Here is a 17,923-nt window from a genome sequence, read left to right as displayed (position 1 = left end):
TACTTCGACGAATCTCGTACGCAAGAAGCAAAAAAAGACAGTTCTGCTTACTTTGCTGCCAAGTTGCTGTCTTGTAATGCACGAAGAGCAGAAAAACCACCGACGCCAGTGGCGTTGGTGGGTTCGTTTTGCTCTGCAAGACGGCAACAAGCTCGGTCACGCCAACAGCAAGCTCGGTCACCTCTTTCACGAAATACGGAGGCGAAGTATAGGCACAGAGTAGCTTAAACTCCCGTTGGTTTCAACATTCAGTTAAGTGCACTGCGGCATAACGCTTGGCCGCCATTTTTCAAAATTTCTTGACTAGCGCTCCTATTGGTCCGCAGTGACCGATTCGGTGGCAGACGCCGCAAAAATCGGTCCGAGAGCGATCGGCGCGGAGAGGGCCCTTTCGGCGGATCTCGCCGCTGCCGAACCGGATTCGGAGCGTGCACTTTCGGCGGCCGGAAAGCTCAGTGTGAACGCGGCCTTACAGATATGAGGAGATGCCGCGTCGATTGAATTATACCTGCTGTTCTGAGCGCACCTTCAGCGATCGTATGCTGATTTTCGCTTCCAGCAAGAGGCCACCAGCCTTTTCCCGACGAGTGCCCCTTTACAGAAAAATTGCCCGCTGCCTCATCGGAATTCGTCTCGTCGCGCCTATCGCATCTTCCGATCTCCGGGCGCTGGCTGTGTTGCCTTCTCCTCGACGACTGGAGTTCGGCGCCCTCGTTCCTCTTGAATACGTGCGCGCGATACAGCGTGGCTCATTGTCACTCGGCACCCGTTTTAGCAGCCGCTGCTGTCGCCACCGCTCCCGTGTGTACTGCTGCTGAGGCCGCGTATACCGCCGGTGCATTTGCGCTGTCGCCCTCGGCCTCGGTGGCATAAATAGGGAATGGTGAGCGATCCTATCTGGATGCTACCCTCTTGAGAGTGGCAGTTGAGACCTGGGAAGTTGCTGGTCGATTCTTGTCCCCTTGTAGCTTAGTTCCGTATGGGGTCCTTCTCATTCTTCAGTTCAACCAAAGTCAATGAGCCGCTTCAGAGGTGAACACATTCGTATCACAGACCTTCACTGGCGGTTACACTATATGGAAGAAGCATCCAGGATCTCAACTGAGAATGGACGTGCCTCGGAATTGTGTGGTTTCTTTTCATGTTGAGCAAACCGGTGCCGAATAATATGCGTTGACGTGCACGCTGTCGCATTGATGTCGGTTACGAAGCTCGCTATAGACCAATATTTCTTTGCATTCGCCCTATAGAATCGCCGCGTCTGAGCACATTCCTTGCTTCGATGATACCCGAGATTCAATTATTGATTCTTCAGACTTCCGATTTTGATTAGTAAGGCTGCCTTTCATCCTTCCTTACAAGGCTTACGGTAGAAATTAGGTCTTTTTTTATGTAGGCTGATCCGATCTCCGTGATTAAATCAAGCAATGGTGTCGAGATTCCGCAAAGAAGCCTCGCACCACCAATTTCTCAAATTGTTTTTACCGTGTGCGGAACCAACGCTGTGGCACAGTCAAGGTTGAAATAGCCGGAAGAAGTCGCATCTGACGCGCCGACAAGGAACCCTGATGGTACCACAACTCATATACTGCGATGGCTGGACGAGCTTACCAAACAGGGACACGGAGAGACCTGTGCCAGACTTTCCGTTACTGCCACGACTTTTTATGGCTCCCTGCATGCCTAATTGCCGCGGATGTCTTTGTTTTTCACTTTGAACTGTGATGGCTTTCATGAATTTAGGCTTGTTCAGCGAACAGGACGAAGCTGTTATGGCGCATGGATTCCCGTGATGTCGCAACCACTGCTACGCGTGATTCTTTGTGTTCGGTAAAGATGTTTTTCTTTTTTTTTCCTCTTCTGATGATAGTTCTGCCGAGGCGACGTGCGTCGCTCGCCCGAGCGACCACGGCGGTCCCACTCCGACGTCTGGGTGGTCCTTGCTGGTGTAGGCCTTTAGCGGGAAATGGGGGTGACAGTTGACGGGGTGACTGCTGAGCGACGGCGTTCTGCGAAACGAAAACAAAGGCTGGAGTCCGGGTGACCTTGTAGCTTTCCTCGCGAGAGGTCGCTGGATAAAGGCGTCCGTCTTGTTGCTCGGTTATGTCTATTATCAGCGGCAGTGGAATGGCTTCCGCGGATAGTATGTCGCGTATTCTTCTTCCGGAGCTTTCGAGGACGTCTGCAGAAGCTCACAGCCGGACGTTGGAAAGAACCTAATGCTTGTGAAGTCCTTGCGTCGTGGCCCGTGAATGTTGAACCGCGATTTTTCTCTCCTCCAGTTTTTTTTTTTTTTTTTTTTTGTCTAAAACGCGCAGCAATCAGTATCGGCCGTATGAAGCGAGAGCTTCGGTGACGCTCTGTGATTGAGTACGATCTGCAAGCGGTAATCCTGTTCTTTCTGACGGTTTAAAAAAGTGCACGCTGTGGGGCGTTTCAATCTTTCAGCTGTGTCGGTGTATTGTAGAACAGTACATCTAACAAGCTTATTAACGTGTGGTTTGCTGTAGGCCCGTGTGCTCAAAATGGGTGCACGTGAAAGAACCCCAGGTGGTCGAAATTTCCGGAGTCCTCCACTACGGTGTCTCTCATAATCGTATGGTAGTTTTGGTACGTTAAACCCCACATATTAATCACTTATTAACATGCAGTTAACCAGTGATTCTTGGAATGACGCCGTAATTCTTTAATTATGAAGCTCGCAAGTGTGCTGAGCCCGATAGCGCCACGGCTTGAATGTTAAGCGGTTGGTTTATCAGCGAGTCACGCAAGCGGAGAAAAAAAAGAGGAATTATCGTATGATGACTTCATAAATCGCTGAAGTTAGTGACGTCATCATGACGCGTCACTGTTAAGTCGCATAACGTGAGGTGTTACGATGACGTAACCACAAGATATCGCCGCTATGTCTAAGGTGGCTGATCACAGAGGCAGTGCAGAGGTAGGTGAGTGCAGAAAGCTTGCTGTGCCATCGGTCCCGGAGGCAGTGAAAAACTGCGTTAGAAAAAGGAAGCCTTCGGGCGAGCGCGGGGAGAATCAGTACCATGGAGTTTTTTTTAAATTAACTAGAGGGGACTCTGGCACTGTGATCGTTCAGCGACCATGACAATGATGGGCAGCTACGCACATTGGCCCAGTCTTCGTGCCAGCGGGCTTCGGATCGCACTTGTGGCTTTTATTGCTGCGCTTTGGTTTTGTTTCAAGTGAAAGAACAAACCGTTTTCAACTTCGTAAGCCGATTTTGATTAGTGAGCCTAAAAGGTTAAAGTGGTAAAGTGCAACTGCTGAACATTTATTTTCGATTCATGACAAAACAGCTCCTTGCCACACGAAGCCAAACGGAGCCAGAAGAACGAACATTAGACAAATCCGCGTACTACCCATCATGGTGATGCTCGTTGAAGCGCCGTGGGTTGCAGTTCCATAGACACTTGCGGTAGATATACCTCAATCGTATTTATAGGAAACTATAATCAATACATCGACCGAGAAGACGGTGTTGGCCTTCGCCTTTGGGTTGTCTTCGGTGAATGCCTTGGGGATGCTGTGAGTTTCCGCGTGAGCGTATGGGCGCGTGGTGGCTTTGCTTTATTTCCTACGCTACTAGAACTTGCTTAATTTCTCTTGCTTTTCACGATGTCATGACATCTGCGCACTGTGGTATAGCGTTGCCATTTTGCTACGTTTTTCTACGTCTTTGAAATAGAAATAGCAACTTCAATTATGAGTGTGGTCATCGGTCATATCGATAAATATGGTCGCTAAATGCTATTTCGAATAGCAGGACTGCAATACCCAACTTGCATTTCAAGCAATTGGCGTCAGAAAAAAAAACGGCAATATTTGGAGGAAGTTGCGAGCGTGTGACTAATCATGCGTAAACTGGAGTTGTGTGCTGGAGCGGACGTTTCGATAAGCGGATTTTTCTTCAAGGCGCGTGTATGTGCTGCAGTATAGGCAGCCTTGAATAAGGAAAGTCCACGTGCCGAAACAACGGCTCCCACACATCTGCTCTTAACGATTTTTACGCAATTGACATTTAATTTATAACGCTATGTGGTTTGACTGCGATATGTAGCTTTTGACGACTGCTGTGCAGCTGGTGTGGACCGCTCGTTTTATCTGAAATAAGGCCGCGATTATTTTTCTTCGCTGCTGTGTGCAGTGGCAATGTTTGGCGGCGCACTTTCGGTGCGGCAATTATTGACTGATCAGCATTCGAAAAGAATGTAGGCGTTTGCCGGATGTTTTTTTTTTTTTTGGTGGTGGGCGGGTGGGGGGGTGGGCTTGTTTACTTTTTCAGTCTTTTCGATGATTCTTGTTCACTAGTTACCACGTTCGTGGGCTTCCTTTTCATTATTGACCCTTCCGCTGAGATCTGTGTGATGGCGTCCACGTTTCCTCAACTCAGATCACTTCGAGTGTTGTCACGCTACGAAATACTCCGAAGCAGTTCGAAAAAGCCTAGTTGGGTGTAGTTGGTTTATTACATTAAATTGAGAAGTTCAAGAGAAATCAGGATGACAGACAAAGAATAGGTAAGACAAGCAATGGAGCTTTTATACGATAGTTTGCGCCATTCCTCCGAGTCTTGTTCCTGGTGTTTTGGCTCTGTATCTCGTCGTACTCCATCCAGTCCATTGGTCAGCCCTACCGTCTCAAAACTGCAGTTCGATCTTTCTTTCAGTGCACACGTCGTCGGTCACTTCGAATTCTCTTGCACCCATGTCAAATTTTTCACTACCCGTGCAAGTAGTCTATAATCTACATCGGTGCTGTGACAGGAGGACACGCAACCGCGTGATGGTGATAAGTCCTCCGAACTGTCCGCGTGGCCAGTATCGACGACCGCGACCGTCGGGAAACCGCTCTTTATACGGAAACGGAAACCCTGGATGGGAGAAGAGGGCGCCGTCTCTATAGCCCCGGCCAGGGCACGGAAATAGCGCGCCCCCCGCGGCCGCCAGGGTCTCCTTACACCTAGTGGCGGGAGGAGGCGCCTTTCTCTCGCCCCGGCCTCTCTGGGACCGGGGCCAAGAAAGGGGGGCCAACGCCAGAGCCCCGGACCCATCGCGCTTTTTCTCTGTGTAAGCGCTTTCGTCGCTCGCGCTGCGTCCCCACACAGACAGCTCTTTCTTTTTCTCGTTGAAGCATATTGCGTTTTCTCGCACCCCTTTAAACGAACGGCCTCATGTCTCGCCGACGAACGGCCTTGCGCTGCCAAGCCGTGTCGTCTTTTCTGATTTTTTGTTCTTTTCTTGCTTTCGATATTTTCGCTCCGCCTGGGACTATTCTCCGTGCTTCGCCTTCTGGTTGCTGATGCCCGCTTCGAAATCGTCCGTGCCTGCCCGTCCGTCGCTTTAAAAACTTTGTTTCGCTCCCAAACAAGCCCCCCTCCCCCTGGCCCTTCTCTTCGCACCTAACCGCCGGGCTCCAACGGTGCTGCCTCGGCGTTTCCCAGGCGGCTAACTCAAGACCCGGCTTCGGTCTCGAGACGACGTCACCTGTCTCGCTCCCCTCGCACGCGATTGAGGTCCCCGCTCGGTGACGCTTGCGCGCCGGGCCACTGCTCTAGCGCTCGCTTGCGTGCACGTTTGCGGCTGCACACCTCGTTCTATCCTCTCCCCGTCTCGGTTGCGTGCGGTTCGAGCGTCGGGCCGGCCCGCGTCGGAAACGCATACTCGCCTGCGCCCCGACCCGAGTGCGCGCGATCTCGGCCTCCTGTTGTGACGGCCGGCCGCATCATTGCTTTCGCCGGACTACATCGCGCCTTCCGCAAGCAGGAACGGCTACAACCGGACGGATTTCGCTGGCTCTTCCATGTTCTGCAGAGTTCGTCCGCCAGCTGGGATATCCGACTGTGGTATCGTAAAACGGTGACGCTTGAGTCGGCTTCAGCTGCTTTTGCTATTGGCTTACGATTTACATCTGTTGCATTATTTTCGCATAGCGCTTCTGGTTTATTTCGATATTGGACGTTCGCGCAGAATAAGTTGAAAGGATAACACGCTTTGAGCGCACTTCGGTTTACTCAGGCTTCCGATTGAGAGGGCCTCATCTCTACCTTCCAAGCTTTCGCGGCTTTTTGCTGTGTTCGCGCTCTTTCTCCGAGTAACTCCCAGTTTAGAGCCCGCCTTCTCGCCAAGCGCGCCTGAAGCGACGCGGCTTTTCTGTGCGTCTTCCGAGAATGAACCCTCCGCTTACCCGTTTTTGAGAAACGACGACAACGACCTTTCCTTGACGAACGACCGAGCGCTATTCTGGACATGCGTGAAAAAGGATTAGTGTCCGCAAGCGAGGGCACTTCCTGACTTGGCACCGCCACTACTGAATCCGGGATTGTTTGGATTAGACGGTGCGAGGACGTCGAGATGCCTTTCACTGTTCCGTACTCGCTGAAGCCCGTCGCGACTCCCACGGGCAGGACGCTGTCCAAAGGCGGCAGCGTCAGTAGTGACGACGGCCTGCAGTCGCCGCGATCGCCCTGGAGCAGCAGGACCTCGAGCATCGACGACAACAAATCTCAGCGAAGCGACCAGCCCCTCCCGACCTCGTCCGCGGACAACTGCGGTGGCAGCGAAAGGGGCGTCGGTAGTCGCCAAGCTAGCGGCGGCGCTTGGACCGGAGCCAGTACCGCTGGCGAATCTGGCGGTGACAGCACGCCCTTGCAGCATAATGCCGCAAAAGGCAAAGTGCGTGGCGAGGAGGGTGGCGCGGCCCTCTCCTCCCAGAATAGCGGCGTCGCCCCGGCGGAAGGGGAGAACCAGCGCCGGGCAGACGACTCCGGGGGCTCCGACCCCAAGGACGTGGAGAAAGAACGCCACTACAACTCGTTCATGGAGACCCGTCTCAAGTTGGGCCAGACCAAGACTGTGGCCGAGCCGCTGCTCAGGCTCAAGGCGCGGCAGCAGGAACCGCCGCCGCCAGAGATCACGAGGCGCGGATCGACGCCTGTCTTCTCGCAGGCCATGCTTCGAAGGCCTTCCGAGAGACGGCTGTCCGGCGTCAAAGCCAAGGTCGCGTCCAGCTGTGCTGGTGGCGGTGGTTCGTCGGAAATAGACAGCGTGACGTCTGCCGGTGACGTCAACGCGGGGGAAACGGCGGCGACGCCTGGTGCCACCAGAAAGACCTCGTCGCCCACCAAGAGTCCGCGGAGTTCGCCCTCGAAGACGACAGCGGCGAGCATGAGCACCGCGAGCACTACGGTGGTGACGACGATCGGCGACCTGGGCCGCCGGGATTCGACAGCGGCGCGCAAGCCGTCGGCGCCGGTGACTACCCTCAGGATAACCAGGAAGCCTTCCTTGTCTGCCGCTGCCTCTTCTTCTCCCGTGGCGAAAAAGACTGACTCTGCCGACGCCCAGCCGTCGGACTCAGTCGCGAAGCCGGCGCCGCCATCCAATGCCGAAGATGTGAAGAAGCCACTCGTTGCTGAAAACAAGGCGTCCGAGTTGCGCAAGGCGACGTCGCCTCCGAAGAAAACGGCTTCCACCGTGCCCATTCGTCGGAAGTCTCAGCCGCTGCGTATTCGGGCGTCCGTGACCGTGGAAGAGTGCGGAAACACTGATCAGAAGCCAACAACCGGTGTCTCGGAGCAGCAGCCGTCACATCCTAAGGCGTCCGCTTCTCCTGGCAACGTTTCCCAAGCCGACGAGAAATTGGCTAGTGTGGAAAAAACGTGCGATGCAGCAAGTGCCTCGGCTTCTTTCAACGAAGCAAAGCTTTCAACGGCTGGCACGAATGACGCCCATTCTCCTCTTGCCGATGTGAAGAGTAGCTCCTCGAATAAAGATAACACGATGACGAACGATAATGCAGCAAACGTTCCTGTCTCTAAGAAGGATACGAATGGTGCTATTACAGCAACTGCTACGACTACCCTTTCATCGCAGGACTCCGATCACCACATCTCGAAAGAAGGCACCCTTAACAGCAGTGCCTCTGAGCAGTCCACTGCGCTTCGCCAAACTGATGCCTGCATTGAGCGTAACACAGCGATGAAAAATCAACGCAACTCGAAGGCGGACTCTGTCCTCGGAGACAACAAGGCTTCCCAGCGGCAAGAGTCTGTCAGTGTCGCAAAGGAAACCGAAAAGAAACATGAGGATAAGATGCAAACGGTGGACATTCGCGATTTGCGGATTCTTCTGCGAACGCCTTCGCCGCTTCCCCCCAAATCTTCGTCGCCCACCTCGCGCGGATCTTCGTCGACGACGACCTCGACCATCACGCGTCTGGACAGCGCCTCGCGTAAGAGTTCGCTCGCCTCCCTGGCGAGCCGTAACGGATCCACGGACGGCCCCGAGGATGTGTCCGAGGCTTCTACAAGCGGCGTCAGTTCTCTCGGCGGCGTCGGCTACCGGCGCGACTCGCTCGCGTCTTCTCGACCCAGCAGCCTGAGCTGGGACTCTGACGCCGCGCTCTCCTCGACGGCCACGTCCACGCCGTCGGACGTCGTGGGCGGCGTCTCCCTGCGCTCTCGTTCCGTGTCGGTCGAGAGCGCGGCGGACGCCGAGGAGTGCCCCCGCGCCTGGTCCTCGCTCGTCCACCGCTCCGGCTCCCAGCAGCGGCTCTCCGTGGGCAGTCTCAGTGGCGCGCGTCGCTCTCGGCTGGCTCAGATGCCGCCGCTGCGCACCACGACGTGGGCAACGAGCCCCGGCAAGCCGTGGTGGTCGACCACTACAAGGACCAGCCCTCGCTCGCAGGTCAGCGACCTCTGGACCGACCTGGGCCAGGAGCAGGCGGCGTCCGCGCAGGCGGCCGAGATGCTCGAGGCCGAGACGGCTGAGCGGCTTCGACTCGACAAGGAGGTGCGCGAACTGCAGGTGAGACGTCTTACTTTATGTGTTTATATTGTGTTTTTTGTGTCGAAGCGTATTTCTTGCACTGTGTAGGACTCTGTTCGGGGCACATCGAGGCGCTGATCAAAGTCAGCATCACATTGAGCATTACGCGCGTTAAAAGACAGAAAACGCCTAGATATTGTCGGAGAACCTTCATGGCTGGACTTATGAAGATAACCACGATAGTTCCTGAGAAAAGCTTGGCAAGCTTCTTTCAGTGTACGTGTCAAGTAAGGCAGTCGAATAAACAAATTAAAACGTGTGCACTTGTGTCGGACAGTCCAGCAGGCATAGAGATTAAGTTTTCATATAGCTTTAGGCAATGTTAAGTGCAAAGACGAAGTGCGTGTATTAGTTCTGAATTACTCTCTCTAAGTGGTTCTAAGTGAGAAAGGAAAAGAAAAGTGAGCTTCGTAACTGTCTTCTTCAGCGAGCGACACCTCAACAGTATACCTCACAAGGGATGGGGTTGAAGAGGGATTAAAAGGGTAGGAATAAAGATGTAGAGAGAGAGAAAGAGGCGTGAGGTGGTAAGCCAGAGAGCGACGACATATCGAAGGGATGGGAGAGATAGGAAATATGGAAACACGGTCACAGGAGTCCGAGGACGGGGCACCACTTGCGAGAGCTTTTGTCGGCGTCAGGAGGTGGCGTAGAGCAAGTCCAATCGGTCATAGCTACACTGTCGTCGGAGGTCGGCGTCAGGAGATGACGTAGGGCGAGCCCAGTCGGCCAGAGCTACGCTGACGTCGGAGATCGCGAGGGCACAACCGGTCGGCACGGAATCCAGCAAACGAGTCCTGAATAACTGCCTAGTTAAGTTTTGTAGATTTGCGGCAAGGTATGCAAAAATCGCGCACACAACTTTTACCGGGGCAGAATTCAGCGCCTTACGTTAGTTCACCTTAAAGCGTCTTACAACGGAAATATATTACACTGTAATGCCACTGAAACAAGCATCTCGCAATTGCTGGAGCGATTCACACCCGAACCCGTTTTAGACCACTGTCACACAGGAGCGCGCTTCGTCACTATGTTCAGTCAGACGGTGTCACGCAGGAATGCTTAGTGACACTAGCTGGAAAGCGCACTTGCCGGCGAATGCTTTCGCCGAACTCACTTCGCTGCGACGGAGTCTCTAACCTCGGTTGCAGGGGCTGGAGAGTAAGTCATTATTCGAAGCTGAGCTCACGGCGTTTTTTTTTTAAAGTTTCGTTTTTGTTATTGGTTTATGCACAAAAACATACTGTTCGACCAAAAACTGCTCTGCTATTCTCGCTCCCAGGCAGTTTACAGTCACGACCGCCAGGGGCGTGTTCATTACACGCCGCGCATGTAATGAACACGCCGCGCATGTAATGGTTCCAGGGCTTACTTTTGGGAACTCAGTGGTGTGCATGAGGGCAGAGGTGCAATCGGGAATGGATGTAAATCAAAGGACTGTGGGACGCCTCGCGTTGGGTGCTCACGGGAAGACGACAAACGAGGCTGTAAAGGGCGATATGGGGTGGGCAGGTTTTGAGGCGAGGGAAGCGCAGAGCAAAATAAGGTTCGAAGAAAGGCTAAGAAATATGAAGGAGAGTAGATGGGCAGAGAAGGTGTTCCGTTATTTGTATAGGAAGAGCGTGGACACACAGTGGAGAAAAAGAACTAGAAGACTCACTAGTAAATATACGGCTGGTATTGTGAGCCATATGTCAACAAAGAGCGTTAAGGGAAAAGTCAGGGAGGCGGAGAGGATTTACTGGATGGCAGCTATGGAGAAAAAACCGGCTTTGAGTAACTACCGAAAGGGCAAAAATGAAATAAGGAGGGAGGCATTTTACGATAATTCAAGGGGAAGCGCTTTACTGTTTGAAGCAAGATCGGGCTGCCTTAGAACGCGTAGTTATAAAGCAAGATTCAGTAACGAAGAAGAACAATGCACATGCTGCGGGAAAGATAAGGAAACGGCGGAGCATGTTTTGATTGAATGTGGAGATATCCACCCAGGTGTACGTTTGGGCACGAGCCTACAGGAAGCCTTGGGTTTTAGGGACAACAATGGAAAGCTGAACACACCCGCGATCGAAATAAGTAAGAGACGGTTAGAGTATTGGTGGCAGAAAATTAGAGAGAAAGGACAAAAATAAATATGGGAAAAATAAAATATGGACAGTGTGCCGTAAATGGCAGAGAACTTAAGCTGAAAATTTACCTTTTTTTTCCATTAAGATAGAATTTATCGAAGTAGAGGCATTAGGCCAACATAAAAAAAAAGAAAAAAAGGTTTTTTTTTTTTTGTCGAGCCTGGTGGCATACTTGTCACCACCCCGTTATAAAGGGGAAGCTCATAGCATCCATCCATCCATCCAGCGCAATGACCGCAGCTGTCGCGTTTGCACGCGGTGTTCATTTTAAGGACTGCTTGTAGCCGTAAGACATCAATACTTACAAAACATTGCCCGATCTAACAAATATATGTTGACCTATTAATGTAGCCTTCGCCATTACCATCATTTCCAAAGTACGCTTCACTTTCTCGTGTAGCAGTGCGCGGCCGCAATGGCATTTTGGGGGTGTGGGTGCGCTCGTTCAAATTACAGTAAAATGTACAAAGTGTTGGCGGGGGTGTTAGCGTTGCATTTGTGTCGTATATTGCAGCAGACGAATGGAAGTGCTCTCTGCCATGTTAAATCGTAATTTCCTTGTTGGAGGGAAACAGCTCGACAGACGAGAGTCCAGGCAAGGGACACATACAGCAGCGCTGACTTACAACAAAAGTTTATTCATCAAACCATGCATTACATGCCTGCGCAGTTGAAACGAAAAGACCAAACAAAAAATGACAGTCGAAGATGAATGAAATAGCAGCAGCATCATAAAAACATGTTTATGCTAATAATTTTCTTGTTCTACCGGCGTAGCTTTCTGGTGACATATTTAGACAGCGTCATTTAGAAAACGTTTGTTCCGCCCGAGCACCGAAAATGCAACTTGTGGTTTTTTGCAACTGTGAGTAAACCTAACTGAATACGTTTGTGAACACCGGTGCTCGGCGCACGTGCCATTTCAAGTGTAGGTAATTAATGGTTAAAAAAGGGAACGAAGACAACCACCCGCTTGTAGCGCGAAGCCACAAGGAAATACGGATTTATCAGAAAGAGAGGCTTCTTAGTTGCCGGAAAATTCATCCTGGTCTGGGGATCGAACCTGGGACCTGCGCATTTCCTGGGCAGTAAATTAGTGGTGTTGAATACTTTTTCTTTTTAACTTTCGCTTCATCAAATTCGTAGGAAATGCAAGTTGAGAGGGTAGTGACAAGTGTACTGGCACGTTTATACCTTGGGCACGTGAGTGCAGTGCAAGTGCAGTTGCGTGAGTGTTGCTACTCAAGCAAGCTTGTGCACGTTTACGACATTTGCTTATGCCCGCCGGAGCCACTAAAGAAGCTGTCGAATAGTCTAATTTTCTGGAGGATACTTTCTCAGCGCACAAATAAGAAAAACAAAAATATGACGCCAGTGTGTCTAATGGATTGTGTGGTTGCTGATATCCTTCCATTATTGCTGTATTATATTCCTACTCCTTTGTCACTTGCTTGTTGCTCTTCCTGTAGGCATTACATCGAGTGTTTCTCACGCATTTGCGTCAACTCGGGCCATTTGCGTCAACGCAAACACGCGCACATAGATAGACGCAAACATAAGCGCTGTACTGCAACGCTAACGGGGAAATGATTAGTTGTAAGACATTCGTCATCACCGTTTGCCCAATCGCTGTAAGGATTGCTCTTTTGCTCTTTAACTTCAGTATATCTACCCATTTTCTGCCTTGTACCATGACGCCATGGCAGTTTCAGTATTATTTCGCATGTTCTCCGAATAAAGTTTGTGATGATTTTTTAATATACACTCCAAATGCTCTGAATTTCTCCCCAAAAACAGAGGTCTCAAAGTCACCTCGCTGTCGGAGATTGACGACATTGCGTCCCACTATGACCGGGACAGTGAAGGTGGTGAAAGCAAAATGGGGGGGGGGGGGGGAGGGGGGGGAATTCGCGAAACAGTCACTTGACGGTACCATTTAACAGGCGGCCTTTTCGATATCTAAATAAAATATACATGTATACATTATATAAATGTATTTATTTATTTTTGTTTAATAGTACCTTACAAGCCTCATGGGGAGCATTGAGTAACGGCAGCATCACCAAACACGAGAAAGCAGAAGAAACCTATACTTGAGTATGCAAAGAGCATGCATTGATGACGTACTGGCACTGCGACGTAATAAGGAATTACTGGACAAAATATACTAAGACTGCTAAAAAAGAAGTCATGAGTAAATATTATGCATTGTTACAAAACCAGTGGTGCATTGGTCTCGTACAAAAAGAATGATGCTAAAAATTGATATAGCATTAGCAGACACAAAAACAACAAAGCACAAACTACAGAAAACTGTTCGCGAAGCAGTGCTCAAATTAGAACAAGTAAACAACAATAATTAGAAACACCCAGCTAAAAAGAAAAAAAGAACGACAGTTTCATGGTACCACACAGCTTGGCACTTTGCTCACAAGAGGAAGAGAAAAAACACTAAAAAGAAAGTTTTCATTATGCGTTACAAAACGAATGTAAACATGGTGAATGTGAATATCTGTTACGATGAGAACTGCAGCCTTAGAAGTTCCCTAAATTTATCTTTGTGCGACAGTGTTGTTAGGAAAGGAATTCCATAACCGAATTGCTCGTGGCCAGGCCGATGAGTTAAATACGTCCGTGTTCCCATAAATGCGCTGATAACTGAAGTTGTTATGAAGATGTTGTAATGTGCAGGATGCGCGCACCAAAGGCAAGTTTGATGGATTCGTTTGATAAACACATCTGTGGAACAAGAACAAGAGTGCTATGTCTCGTCGACTACGAGTTTGTAGGGAAATATCGATTTTTAAACTGCTTGCGTGAGAAGCATCTTGTGTCACGTCGTCACGTCACGTCGTCTTGACGCCACGTCGTTTTAACGAAGGCGCGGGCTATCCGTAAGAGGCAGCCTTTCCTTTACACGATTCACAATATAACAAAAAAAAAAAACGCCGTTTTCTAAAGTCAGCTTTGCCGCATGAATGGTGTGCTTGCGGAGAAGACAGCTCTACAGTGATTTGCAATGAATGACGCGCTGTTTTCTCTGCTGTATGTAATGCCATATTTACACGCATTATTCGTCAAAACCAGCTGCGATGCAAATTCTGGATTGTATGTGTTATATGCGGATAAGACAAAATGATGGCGGTGCTTTTCCAAAAAAACTTCTGGGCTCAGGAGGCCAGAGCGATTCTTTCTAGCGAAGTTGTAGTCAAATGTTTTACAGTATTGATTCACGTACCTTGTAACGATTCGTTATATATATTATCTGTGGTATTTAAACGAATATTTTGTTGCTCTGATGAATGCTAAGTCGTGCATTCAGCTCTGACTGTAATGCTTGTATGTGGACAGCGACTGAAAAAAAAAAGCGGTGCTTTGTGCACCGAATTGCACGATAAGGATCATCTAGGGTATCGGCATTAATGAGCATCCGCCCGCCGCTCAACGTTGATGACGCACGGGGGTTTCAGCAACGTTAATCACCGCTGCAGCTGTTTTTCATTTTAAAAAATTGCGTTTTTTTTTCGGAGTCGCTTTTGCAGAGTAGTGAGCTAAAATCGAGGGCCCGATTTTTCAATTGCGTCAATCGATTGCAATTAGAAGAGTAGTTATTTAAAAAGTAAAGCTCGCTTCCATTGTACCACTTCGTCGAACTCTCTTCTTTACCGGGAGGATGTATCGGATAACGGATAATTCACCAGCGCTGCATTGCAGCAAACCCAATCGACGATATGGATGCGTTCTGTGTATTTTACGTTCGCTCGCAGTGACGCTGCTTGTCTAGAGGCGGTTAGCTTTCGCCAATGAAACAAAGCGATTGATTTCCGATTGCCATTTCTTTTTTTTTTGCCCTTGGGGGTGTTGAATTGGTCGCTATTTAATTGGTTGCTGTTTGATTGGTCGTTAATATAGTGTTGGTTATGGTTAATTGTACTTCTGAAACAGTTTTTTTGTTGTTGTTGTGGACGTATCAAAATTTCAAAAAGTTGTTTTGGTGGCTGGCTGCTGGCCTTAGTGCGACAGGTGTATTATGATTGAGAGGGCGAATACAAAAAAAAAAACGCCAACAGAAAATTAGAACTTTGAAATGTTTGAGCTCCCGCATGGAAGCCTTGCTTATAAAGAAAAAATAATAAAACAGCCCTGTGAATTAAGCTTCCCCGTGGAATACGAATTGCCCGAAAGTATTTGAACCTTTCACTTTCGGTCAGCGTTTTTTTTTCCTCTGTAATTATCGCCTTCATCACGCCTTGATTTATCCGGTCAGACGAGCTATCCTCAAACCATCGATATTGAGTTTACTGATGCGAGCCCAGAGATAAATATAAGTGATCGCCTAATGTTACAGAGGTATCATTTTATCCCTGAGAGGCAGGCAAGCAAACATCACCCCAAACTGCACTACTGCATTGAACTACATGGATGAGCGATTAATCGCACAAAGTATCCTGTGAATAATTTACTGTAAGGATCAGTTGTGATGTAACCCGCTCAGATTCTCCCGCTGGCTTCGATTGTGGCCTGTAGATGCGTTCACTGTGCCGCGCTAAGTTGTACTGCGTCACTCTGCCACTTTCGGGGGGTACACGGTGAGCCTGTTTTGCTCGCCAGGCCTCCGTGAATCACCATTTGCCATGCTCTGGTTCTGCACAGGAATGCGACGAGGCGGCGCATCTTTTTAGTCGTCGTGCTGCTTTCGCTCGGCCTAATTAATTTGGCACGACAGAGGATTTTTAGCGTGGTTCCTTTTCCGAGCTCTGCCTCGCCCAGCCATGCGCTCGGAGTCAAGGCTGCGCCCAGTTTGACATTGTTTCTCCCAGATGGGCGCAGGTAGGTGCGGGCGTAGCGTATACCTGCTGCTTCTATTCGTAGGTGAACTCATAAAACTCCGTGCCGACTAAAAAAAGTTGCAGTGGCCAGTGTGTCGCAGTCTTGGCAAAGCGATGTATCAACGTCACGAGGAACCGTCCCCTACCCCCTGCGGCGGTTGTCTCCCTATCTCATCTGGCTTGCAAAAAAAAAAAAAAATGGCATTGAGGTTGTAGAGCACCAAGTGCGTCAGGCGCGAAATCAACCTTTCGCAATTTCGTCATAATGTTGCAAGGAGTGGATGCCTTTATTCGAAACCATTTGTAACGTATTTTGTTCGAAACTTGACTTCTCTCACGTGAGCGCCTTTAATGAGTTACACATAAAATCAAAGCATGCGACAGGGAGAAAACTGAACATATCCATTATACCTCATGTTACTTTAATATTGCTCTGAGGCTCTTAAGACAATCTCTGCTATAGGCCCCAGGTACGTTTTCAATAAAGAGCGTGTTGCTCTTTCTGCTCTGATGTGCGGGCATGGACAACGTTTTTTTTTTCTATCGCCTTGATGTGCCATCACGAAGGCATTCAGTGTAACGTAGCACAGTAGCACGAGACCATATCTTCTATTTCTCAGAAATTAGCTGCGGTTAGAAGTTAGCTCAATGACCCAATGTATTCAAGTGCAGCTCTTCTTTGTCCCTGTATTATACGTACACCTGACGCTTCCTTGATCCTTGCTGCCTCTTTTCGGGAAAAATAACAGATATTTGTTGCGATATCCTTCTTCCGAATGACGTACCGTTCCATCCATACAGGGAGGTGTAGCTGATGAGAGGCCCTGAAGTGGCTCCTTGGATGTATGTACACCGTGTGTGGTCACATGCGTGAGCACTAAACAAGTGTTCTGTAAAGCCTTCGTTCAACGTTCAGTGGCACATTGTGGATAGTCTTTCTACCACCCCTCCCGCACCGCAAAGTGTTGCGAGCCGGCGACGTTAAGCGAGGTGCCAGATTGATGGGCCTGGTGGATGACACGTAACCTACGCGTTTACTGCACGCTAAAGCACAGTGATAAGCGCTCCCTAGGTTTCTGCCATCGTTTTCCAGGTTCACCTGTCGCTCCTTAAACGTGAGCGCAATGCCGATTAAGCAGCCACGATAGCCCGTTTCCTCATCGCCCTTGTATTGCGACTCACTCTTTCGTCTGCTTCACCATTGTATCGACAACAATGCTCCGCTAACACCCGTCGGTGCCAGGTCCGGTCACCTCGGCGCTTCTTAACGGGGAGCCGTGACCAGCGGGCTATGCAGTCTGGCCAAGGATCATCTCACGTGCGTCTCCGTAGTCCCTCGTGTCCCACCCTGGGGGGCAAAGTGCTTTCGGGGAGCGCGTGGCGCGCCGCTGTTGTGCCGCCGCCTCTCGGGCGCCGAGACACCGGGAGCGCGGCCAGCTGGCCCACGGGCCGAATTCCCCGTCGCTCCCGACCGTTCCGTCTTCCCGACCCCTTTCGTCCTGCCGTCACAGCGAGTTGAGAGAGCGGCTCGTGTACGTCTGTCGTCATGATCTGGGCGCGATAGCGCGTGATTATCCTAGAAATGGAGCGAGCGAAAAGCGGAGCCCTTAGGAACCCGACATCCGCGTCCGCATTTATTGTTGCCCGACATGCAGCGGGGCGCTTGGCTACGCCATGTTGCGGCATCGGTACGCCTTATACGAATTGTTCTTCACAACTGCACATGAGTGCACTTTTTCGTGGTTGCGCATTAGAAAAAAAAGCATATAGCTAGATGCAGCTAGGTTGAATGTGGCTGCAGACCGCGCAACGTATTGAGAAGCTGTTGATGTGAAATTGGTGGTACACCTTAGCTTGGCCATTCCTTGCTGCGGAGAAATGCAAGGCGTTTATTTCATTCTGCATGTTGCGTCAATTTAGGCGGCGGCAGCAGAAATCTTTGCTATATTACAGTTCTGAATGGCTCACTTTGAGTCGCTAACAATTTCTCGTGTTGCTTTTTTAGTTATAGCCAGAGCAATCGTAAGTTCTTCTGCCTCAGTTTTGATTGTGCTTTTAAAATGCAGCACAAGGCCAGGTACATCCGTGACTGAGAACCACTGGTCTAGAGCTTGTCGAGTGG

The 17,923-nt window shown here is 50.1% G+C and overlaps 1 protein-coding gene across 2 annotated transcripts in view; it reads left to right on the top strand.

Annotated features, from left to right (window-relative positions):
• The window catches only part of LOC119170200 (unconventional myosin-XVIIIa-like), a 309,197-nt gene that overhangs the window by 235,680 nt on the left and 55,594 nt on the right, over positions 1-17,923 (top strand). For both annotated transcript variants that reach the window (XM_075890718.1, XM_075890717.1), the window contains exon 21: positions 8,706-8,825. In XM_075890718.1, coding sequence (XP_075746833.1) covers positions 8,706-8,825 — 120 coding nt within the window. The remainder of the gene's footprint in view (positions 1-8,705; positions 8,826-17,923) is intronic.

The sequence above is a fragment of the Rhipicephalus microplus genome, chromosome 3 (assembly GCF_043290135.1).
Source record: "Rhipicephalus microplus isolate Deutch F79 chromosome 3, USDA_Rmic, whole genome shotgun sequence".
Lineage (NCBI taxonomy): Eukaryota > Metazoa > Arthropoda > Arachnida > Ixodida > Ixodidae > Rhipicephalus > Rhipicephalus microplus.
Note: the sequence above shows the minus strand (reverse complement) of the source record. Positions and strands in the feature narration are given on the sequence as shown.